Here is a 10443-nt window from a genome sequence, read left to right as displayed (position 1 = left end):
GCCCTGCGGGCGGCCCCCGCCCCATTGGAGCAGCCCGGTGCTGGCCGGCTACCCAGACCCCAACTCCGCCTACACCTTGGGAGACACGACTGCAGTGCTGAAACCCAAGCCCGAAGAACTATCCGTGGTACTGAAGCATCTGGGGTCTTTGTCTCTGAGTCTCTTCCTTAACAATGTTCCCCCCTCTTTCCATTCGTGGCTGCCTATGTCTCTGGATATAAAAAGTTTACATTTGCTCTAAACAACGGTGTGACCTTGGACAAGTTACTCAACATCTCTGGGCTCAGTCTCATTGACAGAAAGGCTATGATAGCAGCTACTTGGGGTACTGTAACATTTTATCTAGGTAACACAAGGGAGGGATTAGTAACAGAGTAAGTGCTTAATAATTGCTCACTGGTATTTGACCTTTGGGCACCTATCCTGATGACTTTTTATTTAGAATCACATTAAGGGGCTGGGAGAGCAGCTCAGTGCAAAGCATGTGGAAAGTTCTGGGTTCCATCCCCAAAACCGCAATAAAAATAAAGGCAATCAGTAAACGGTGGCTGTTTAACAGACAAGCCCCTCTGCTCCTGCCTCAACCCTTTTTTTTTTTTTCCAGCAGTACTGGGGCTTGAACTCAGGGCCTCCTGCTTGCTAGGCAGGCACTCTACCACTTGAGCCACTCCACCAGCCCTCTCTGAACCCTCTTGACACTCATGATGCAGTGTACTCCATGTCACACTGCATGAAAGTGGGTGGTCATCACGTGCACTGACCCCTGCCTCTCAAGCCCAGGTGCCAGGCCCGCCACCACAGGTAGGTTCTGAGGACTCCTGCACCAGGATGGTGCTGCATTGAACCTTGCTAAAGATGAAGTTCCCCAACCTGTGCAAATGAAGATTTCAACAACCCTTAGCAACAACTTCGTGTAGCAGTGGAGCATGCACAAGTAACAGGTGGCTGGGACCTGTTCAGGTTGGGGACCTCACTCCCACCTCAGTGCATGTCTCACCTTCATGGCCCAAGAGTTGAGAGGCATATCCAAGTCTCCAATTCTCTTCATGCTTCACCTCCCCCCTCCACCCCTCCCCTTCATTCAGCACAAAAGACAATGAGAAGTTTCTAAATAGCTGAAGAGAGCAACCAGATGAAGAGAACAGTTGTTCCAAAAGACTTTGATTTTATTTTGTGATTGGTGTCAAGTTGTCTCATTCTCAGTGCAGGTGACCCCTCACTCCAGGGAACAAGAATTGGGGGCTGGGGTCGTTTATGATGTCATGGCTTCCACAAGGCCTCAGGGAAACCCCACATGGTTCTGAAAATTGATGGGAATCCTGTAAAGACCGTGGTGGGTGGGAGGCAGTGACAAGAGTGGGTGGTGGTCACGAGTCAGGAGGTTGGGGATTGGCAAGCCCTGTCCTTGGCCCTGCTCAGCTTTGGGGCTGCTGTGTGCATGTCGGAGAAGAGGGTGTGAGACATCCCCATGGCCTCCAAATACCCCTTTGCCAGGCATGGCTTTGATTCCACTAAGGCTCAGCTGAGAGAGGAGCAGGAACCTGTTGCAGTCTGGTTGCATCACAAGGTGCTGGTGCCCCGGAGACCAACACCACGGACAAACTGTTCCAGCAGGCCCCCAATGGCACCAGAAGGACTGGGGGCTGCTGCCCGGAGCCCCACGGTGCTGCTGTATGCAGCCAAGAAGGCAGAGCGTACCTCCTGCAACCGTGTCTCCCGAGCACTCAGGGCTGCAAGCCTATGAGGAAAGAGGGAGAAAGATGACTGCATTAGCCCAGGACAGGATCTGACATCTTCCTCACTCCACATAGCCCAGCCTTGCACTTCTGACTGCACAAAGCCAGCATCTATCCTGTGGTCATACTATCCTTGCAGTTCAAACTTCAAATATTTGGCCGTTTTCCCTTAAAATAGTTCCTCACAGTTCTCAGGCTCCTCTTTCCACCTTAAAGCAGCAACTTTTGGTGAAGCACTGAACTGGACTTTCTGCTGGGAATATCACTATCCCTGTGATGATGGGGAGGGGAGAAGCTGAGCAGGAGGGAAGCTGCCCCCAACAGCTGTTGGCTTCCATTCCTCAATGAGAACTAAGTGCAGCACAAGTTTTATACCTGCAAAAAGGAAATGCCTAGATCTGGCTGGCAGGCATCAGCTGTTGGAAGGCCTCACCTTTCTTGAGGCCAGGACCTGACACTTCTTTGGAGGAAGCTCTGGCCCTGGAAGACCCATCAACTGCCCTGGGGAGGCCAAGGTCTCCCAGTGGAAACCTCCCAGGTTTTAGCTCCATGTTTACTCCCTATGGTTCCCAGAAACAGCTGAAGGGTGCTGGCTTTTCCAAGTGATTTGTGTTCTGATTATCTTTTTCCTCCCTTAGCCTCTTTGGGCACGGATCACAGGTGAAGATAGGAAGCCCCTTTTCTCTCCTTGCCTGGAATTACAGGTCAAGAAGTGGAACAAGTATACACAAACTCGGACTTATCAAAGTGTGAAGTCCATGTGAGGCTTGCCAAAGGGTCTTTAATAAAAGGCCTAAAATATCAGCTATACCCAACCTGTGTAGTCAGGTGAATTACATGCATGATGTTCCCCCAGGGGGTCTGCTGGAGAGCCCTCTCCATGAGCCACAGGCCTCCATGAGATGAACCTCCACATTCCTACCTACCTTTAACACTAAGACTAGCCAGGGCCACTAACTCATCCCAAATCCCACGCCTTGGGTTATCCCTTCTTGGGAATCTGTCAAGTGGCAGTGGCATTCCTAAACCCAGAGCTTGAGGCAGATGGAAATCTGAGGACAGTGGTTAAGTATGGTGAGGATAGACAGGACCTCAGGGAAGTAGATGGGTGGGGGTAATCTGTGAGAGACAGAGAAGCTGCAGGCTCTGGGAAAGGAAGTCAGACAGCTCCCACAGCAGCATGAACACACACACACACACACACACACACACACACACACACACACACACACACACACACACACACACACACACACACCCCCCCCCCCTGCAGGGAGGTGGGAATGTAGGAGAATGATAGAGTAAATCTAATTAAGATATATTGTAAGCACATATGTAAATATCACAATGTATCCCCCCTGTATAACTATTATATGCTTTTAAAAAAACAAAACAAAACTGATGCAGGACTCCTGCCACATAGGAGCAACTCTGAGGTCTCTGCTGGCATTGGGGAAAACATGTGGCCCCAGACCTTTACTTTCTAATTAGGTTTCACACAGGCTGGAGGCCATGTGTGCTTTCTTCTTCTCACAGCAAAGTAGAAAAATCAACTTGTTTGTATCCACACAAGGGAAATCCACAGGTCCACACACATGCATTCTCACTGCTCTCCACTTCTGGGAAGCAGAAGGTACCCAGACCAAAATAAGCTGAGACAAGAAAACTAAAGCCCAGAAAGGACACACAGACGGTGGAGCTACCAAATGCCATTCTCTCTCAAGAGCTGAGCTAACAGGCTTGGAGAAATGAAGGCTGAGACCTCAAGACACAGCTGGTGAGCAGAGCAGCTAGGATTTGGACTGTTTCCCTGATAACAAAGCCTTGTGACTTCATCAGGAACTGACACCAACCCCAACCCACAATCCTAAAGGTCATGAGATCACACAGGATCTAGCGGTCGTCTGGGAACTTCAAGCTCAGAGTGCAGTCTGAGGCCCAACTAGTAGGTTCTGGACTGGGTGACCTGGAGATGGAGCTGCAGTGGCTAAATAGGTGAGGGATGCTATTGAGCAGGGCAGAGAGGTCTGTGTTGTCTCCAAAGATGGCTCCAAGCCAGTCTGGCTGAAGAGGAAGTCCAGAGAGGTACAAGGACATTTTTTTAATACTTCAAAAATCCAAGAGATCTTGCTTTAGGCCTAGGGGCCTGGCTGCAGAGGCTGGCCCAAGCACAGAGGTCTTGGAAGTGCTATGGTGATTTCCTAGCTGTAGGGCCAGGACCTGCGAGTACCCTCCAGGAATGGTGTGGAGGTGACACAGGCTTGCTGATGGGTCCTTTTGGCAGTCACATCTGAGGAGCAGGCCCTTGGCTCCCAGGACATGGGCAGAAGCCCTGCCTGACATACACGTAAGGAGAGGCAGGAAGGGGGCAGTGGCTTCCCCAGAGGCAGCTGTCATGTCAGGCAGATATACTGTAAGATTTGGAGGCCCAGTTTGGAAACATGGAGGAAGAGGGCTTATAGGCATGTGATCCAATATTGCCATCCAATTCTCTTTCCTGTCAAGAGGCAAAAGTAGAAGACAAGGTGGGGGTGGATGTGAGGCAGGGTGGGGAAATAACCCTTGGTTCTGCTTAGGAGCACAGACCAGGACTAACCAGAACCGATCTGGCTTTCAACATACACCTACCTTCCTACCCTACTGTTCTACTTTCAAAGGATTCTCATGTCAGGCAAAGCCTTGTACAGGAATAGAAACTTTTCAGCTTCCCCTCAGGGTACACCTGACACTTCCATGGATAGGTTTTGGAGGCTGGGAAGAATAGACATGAACCCTAACACACTTCCTGAGTAGCCCAGGGACATCCTTTACACCTCGGAAGAGACCCGGCAGCTGCAAGTAGGGGCCCACGCTGCTCCCTGTGGCTGGCCTTCACCTCATTCCTGACTGCTCACCAGTTTCTGATGGGCAGGGGAGCATCCTGCCTTCTCAAGCAAGACACTTACAGACAACTGTTAGGGAGCTCATCCGGGAAGCTGAAAGGGAGAGAGGAGTCTGTGTGCAGGACAGCCCGTTCCTGAATACTGCCACAGCCCGTTACCATCTGCCAGCTGCCAAAGTCTGTGGAGAGAGAGGATCCGGGCAGGGGATGGTCCACTGATCTGGGGCAGAAAGGAGAGAGAGGGGAAATGATGCACAGTCAGTCACATGCCTGACAGGGGGCTCCTGGGGAACACAGTGGCCCTGGGCTATACTTGTAAGGTTCTGTTGGAGCAGCCGAAAAGTCAACCACTTTCTCCAAAAGTGCAAACAAAGCTGGGGAAGTAGTGACCAAGAAAGAAGAGACCACAAGATGCATCTGGCTGTGCTTTGTGCAGACAACAGAAGCAAAAGAACAAGAGCAAAGCAAGATGACAAGAGACAAGCCAGACTCAAAGCCTGGAGAAAGACATGATGCAGGAAGTACATCTTCAACAGCATGGACAGGGAGGGAGGGAGCCAGGCTGGTGGACCAGGCCCCAGGGCCAGTCACCCACTCTCTCTGACCAGTAGATATGCAGGGTGATCTGATCAGAAGTGAGGGAGGACAGCCCTCTTGGGGACTTGAAGGGTGGTAACTGAAGAGTGGATAAGAGCCCCGAGGTTCCCCTTTCTCTGCAGCACCTTCCAGGACCCCGAATTTGTACTCAGAAGCAGAACTCAGCAAACTCATGGGCCATGCCAGAGGGAAGGGATGAATCAGGCAGGCAACTAGATGGCTTCATCATGCCTTTTTCTGATGGAGGTTTGGGGGCAGCGGAGAAAGCTGTGCTGATTATCTATGGCTGCCGCTTCCTCTCCACTCACAGCCAAACTTTCTTTGCTCTGGGGCAGCAGCCTGGCCAGTGGGGGACAGGGAGGAGACACGGAGACACCAAGCAAGGATCTCCCTATCAACTACCCCAGGTCTCAGAGGTACATCATCTTTGGCTCCAGAAGAGTAGAAGGTGCTCCAGTAGGGACCAAGAAACAGGGCCAAAGCACAAATTGTGGTGGGGGTTGTGGACAGAGAAAACCACTCACTGACCCTGGCCCACCCAGCTGGCTGTCACCAAGGGCTTTCAGAGGTGACAGCCCTCACCAGTCACTGGGCCAGTCTTGTTGTCAAGCAGCTGCCATCTGAGTGCAGCTCTGGCCAGGCACTGCAGCTTTGGTGATCCTTAACTATCCTGTTGCAGATGGGGAAGTGGCAGCCTAAATGAGTGATGACACTTGCCCAAGGTCCCACAGCCAGCAAATATAAGAGATTTTTAAACCCAAGTTTGATTGCAGATTTTTCCTGAAACAGAACCACCTTGAGATGAAGGAAAACAGATGGTTCTGTACATTAAAGCTGCAGTGAACTAGAACCCCGTGACATACAGACTCGCCACATTTCATCATTGTGGCTACACTCTAGAAGGTGTGTGATGGCACCATTAGGGACAAGAACAGGACATGGTCTATTAACCTGATTGGAAGCCCCTAGGACCTGACAAAGCAGGGCTTGTTTCTAGACATAGAAACTTGGCTGGGCTTAGGTGGTCTATAAATCAAAGAGACATCTTCCCAGGACAAGCCTAACCTGGTCGTCTTCCAGGATGCACCAGGCCAGGCTCCTCAGTCTCCCCTGTGGTTCAAACAATAGGGGAGAATCTCTTCTTATGTGAAAAGCAGCTTTTGGGAAAACACTATAGGCCAATATTGAGAGATTCCTGGAGCACGGAATCCCCCACTGTAGATTGAACCCAGGGCCTTGTATTTGGTAGGCTCTACCAAATCAAGTGCTCTATCACTTATCTATGTTCCCTAGTCCTTTGCTTTTGAGACAAAAATGTTGCTAACTTTGCCCAGGTTGGCCTTGAACACACAATCCTCCTGCCTCTACCTTCCAAAAAGCTGGGATTTAGCAGTGTGCCACCACTCTGGCATGGGAAGTTCTTATGCCCCAAACCTACTCCACTAAGGCTATCAATAACCCTGCCCAGAGCAAATCCACACACAATGGTATGCAGTTCCAGCCTGGTTCCCTTTAAGGACTTCTAGTCCCCTAGGCTAGTCACTTCCCTTTGCTTTCCCAGAGTCCCAGCAGTAACACCAGGGAAGAAGTGTATGGTGAGCAGCTCGAGGATAGCTGTTAGATAAATTACGTAGCACTAGTGTCAGGAAAGAATGTGATCCTGTAGGACAGAAAAAAGCTCTCAGAGCAGCTCTTTGATAGACCCTGAAAATAGGTTCCAAATGAATTGTCCTACTTGAGGCTTTTGTCAAAGAACAGGCAGTAAAATGAACAGCTCCTGCACTTGATAGCAAGGGCCATGCTAAGTAAACAGGTGCTCAGAACTAGTGGCCTGGATTAGCTGGCTACAGGGGCCATCTGAAGACACCAAGGAAAGAGTCACCAGAGAAGGGCAGAAACTCGTCAGCCACATACACAGGTTCACCTGAGTGGCTTGAGTGAGATCCCGACTCTTCCACCTGTACTCCTATGTAAGTGCGAACAGATTGCAGAGAGGCCTGAGCCCCACTTCCACTGCTCTTCTGCTACGGGGCAGAAGCAGCCCTCAAACTGCAGAAAACAAAGCTTCAAAAAGGTTTTGTCCACATCTTGCGGCAGTAGGGTTTGAACCTCTGCACAGGAGGGTGAATTCTCAGCAACTCCGCACTCCCTTAGCCTAGCACAGCCCAGGCCCTGCTTCAATGACTCTGAGGCCTGCAACTTCCAGCCTCCCTCTCCAACCAGGCATCCTGCCCAGGATGGACAGAGAGAACACACCTTCTAGCTAGTCCTTTCTGGACAGGGATACCAAAGTACTAACACAAGCAGATCTGGATAAACCCAGGCAAGAATAAGGAGTTCTGGGTTGAGTGCCTGGCCCTATGCCAGTTGCTGGGTGCCTTGAAGCAGCGCACAAGTCCTGAGATAATGACCTGTGGTCTTTAACCACAGCTATAGCTTAGTGAACACTTATGAAAAGGATGAGTATTTACTATGTGCCAGGCATTTCACTCCATTAGCTCATTTAAACCCAAATCCGGTATTTCCCACTTTAAAAATGGGAATGAAAGAAAACTGAGCTCAAAAGGAAAGTGATTTTTTACAAGTCACACAGCTGGGAAGGGAAAAGCTGTGAATGAAACCAGGTCTGGTCAAAGGCTATCCAATAGTGAACAGCTTTTCCTTCTTAATAAGGGGTGGGGACCTCAAGGGCTGGTTCATGAAAGGGCATGTATCCTTAGACCAGAGTAAAGCACAAAGCTTTTAAATTGACTGAAAACATAAGCACTCATATGACCTTTGGATGACAGAAAGGAAGCAGGCTGTTGTCCTAGGAGCTTCTGGCAGCCACTTTGCCATGATGAAGGAAGCTGGTGAGAATCACGTTGGCATGTGGAAGGAACCACAGGCAAATGGAGTTAGAACCTTGATGGGGCTAAAGGTGCACTTTCCACTGGACTCTTCCATATATTTCCCTGATTGTTTAAACTAGTTCAAGAGGTTTCCTGTCCCTTGCATTTGAAATGACAAGTCCTGAAAGACAACTAGGAGGGTCCCGGGAGTTGCCTGTCTTAGGACTCTGATGACACAGATTAGAAAATGAAAACCCAAATCATTGAGTGATACATATAAAGTTATGAAGTGAATTAGTAGATTGTTAGGGGCCTGTTTGACTCATAATCCAAACTAATTTCCCCCAACACCAATCCTCAAACCTCAATGAGATGTTTCCCAATGATGGCTCCCTACATAGCCTCTGCTCAAGTGAACACTACCAGGAATGGAGACTGGCCCTTTAACCATGGCATAGGTGTGCATGTCAACCCACCAAGGACTTCTGCATTCCTATAGCACCCCAAGAAGTATTTGGGGCTCCAAGTTTTCTCCTCCCCATCTCAAGCTGCTTCTGGGCTTCTCAACACTCTAGCCAGATCTGGAGCAGAGGCCCAGGCAACCACAGTCAGATATGGGACAGGAATCATGTGTTACAGAGAGCAGCCTGGCTTCTATGCTTCATAAACACAGCCTGGGATAGAGCTCACTACTTTTAATAAGCACTTAGCAGGTAGCAATGGCTGGGGGAACAGCTAACTGGGCAGCAGAGGATGGTTCCTGGGTTGCTATTTAGCTATTCAACCAGGCTGCTGGATGTCCCTCTTCAGGTGGCCTGGCCTCAAGCTGGGCTCAGTGGGGGCACCATCCCCCTTGGGCACAGATGATGCTGTGCTAGCATCCCCCGCCCCTGACAGACATCCGATTCCAGAGTAGAGACCAAGGCCATGTCAAGTTGGAGTGGGGTGATCTCTAGCCAGGGCTGGGATAGGCATGTGAGCAGAGCACTGGTCCTGTCCTTCCCTACCCCCATCCCTGAGTCTGATGCTGTAGTGGCAGCAAATACTACTAAAAAAGCACCAGTCTTCCCCAGTGAGGAATGTGGAACTGGGACTTGGCAACAATCAGCAATCCACAGAACTTTCCTCCCAACCTGGCAACACCTGGCTTCTGTGAATAAAGCATCATGGATTCCGTTCACAGGGGAGTTCTGCTTGAAGAGATAGGTTTGGAGAATGTGGAGCATAAAAACCCAAAGCACTCATGCTAGGAGGAAAGTTCGGCTGGCACAGCTAGCTTTCCTAAAGGGTTGCTTTCCATACAGCTCCTCCTGCTGCATTAAAAACCTTACTGGCTACTGTTACCTAAGAGGGAGAACAGCTAATGACAAGATCCCTTAGGCACTTTAAGATAAAAGAGATTAAATTAATTTTAACGTTAATGGAAATACATAATTAGACTGTTCCAAATCAGAATACTCTAGTCTTTCAAAACCTCTGGCAAACAGACATCCAGTTGAGAAGAACACTAGCCAGCCTGGACTGGCTCTAGGCAGGGACTCCCAGAAGAGACCAGAAGAGTCATCAAACATCTCAAAGCAGCTGCCCCATCTGTTGTCTGCAAGGTGCTCACTTAGGTCCAGCTATGCAAGTCTACTCCCTGACTATAGGGCTTTGAGGCAGGTGGATCCTCCAACCCTCCTCAGCCTCATGAGGAAGGAATTTGGCCATCCTTGAACAGCCAAAAGTTTGAGTTATCCAAAGCAGGCAAAAAACCACTCATTAGGTTGGAGGATACTATCACAGGATTTGAAAACACAATCTTTTGGCAGGAAGAAGGGACTGATAAAAAGCTGGGGAGTGGTAAAGGCAATAGTGCTGGTCAGCATGGGAGCTTCCTGCACTTGGCAGAGTTAGGAAGGAGTAGGGCTCAGATGGTAAGAGGAATCTTCTCATTTCCTCCCCTACTGTCCCCAGCAACACCTTACAGGCAGAAAAGGAGGTAAGAACCATGAGCAAGAGTTGCAGCCAGAACAGCAAGGGTCCATAGTGCCACTGCAATGCTGGAACAGCCCCAAGGACAGCCAGGTGTGCAGACTAGGGGGTATGGTAGCAGGCTCATGCCAGCCCTCCACACAGGACATGAGCAGGCACTGTCTCTGCCTAGCTGCACCCACCACAACTTCCATGGGGCCAGAAGGCTTGTGGTCTTGGTTTAAAACAACTCAGCTCTGGCACTTGCAGACAGCAGTGGGGTGACAGGCTCACCTGCAGGGATGAGCCACAGGACCCTCTGGCCAGTGCAGTACGGAGCTCCTGCTTACCCTCCCTGTGGAGGATACTCTGTACCCTCTCATCCACTGACTGCTCTTCTCCAGAGAAAGGGGAAGGGGAGATTCCAGAAGTTTTAGAAAGTTTT

General features: G+C 50.0%; 1 protein-coding gene across 4 annotated transcripts in view; it reads right to left on the bottom strand.

Moving 5' to 3' along the window:
• Positions 1-1145: 1145 nt before the first annotated feature.
• Positions 1146-10443, bottom strand: part of Mtmr14 (myotubularin related protein 14) — a 47030-nt gene continuing 37732 nt past the window's right edge. For 2 of the 4 annotated variants that reach the window (XM_020164585.2, XM_074044341.1), the window contains 2 exons: positions 4682-4837; positions 1146-1738 (listed from right to left, as the gene is read on the bottom strand). In XM_020164585.2, coding sequence (XP_020020174.2) covers positions 1561-1738; positions 4682-4837 — 334 coding nt within the window. In that variant the 3' untranslated portion in view covers positions 1146-1560. The remainder of the gene's footprint in view (positions 1739-4681; positions 4838-10443) is intronic. The other 2 variants (XM_074044340.1, XM_020164586.2) reach the window with 2 other exon arrangements.

The sequence above is a fragment of the Castor canadensis genome, chromosome 10 (assembly GCF_047511655.1).
Source record: "Castor canadensis chromosome 10, mCasCan1.hap1v2, whole genome shotgun sequence".
Taxonomy (NCBI): domain Eukaryota; kingdom Metazoa; phylum Chordata; class Mammalia; order Rodentia; family Castoridae; genus Castor; species Castor canadensis.
This window is presented reverse-complemented; position numbering and strand designations above follow the sequence as displayed.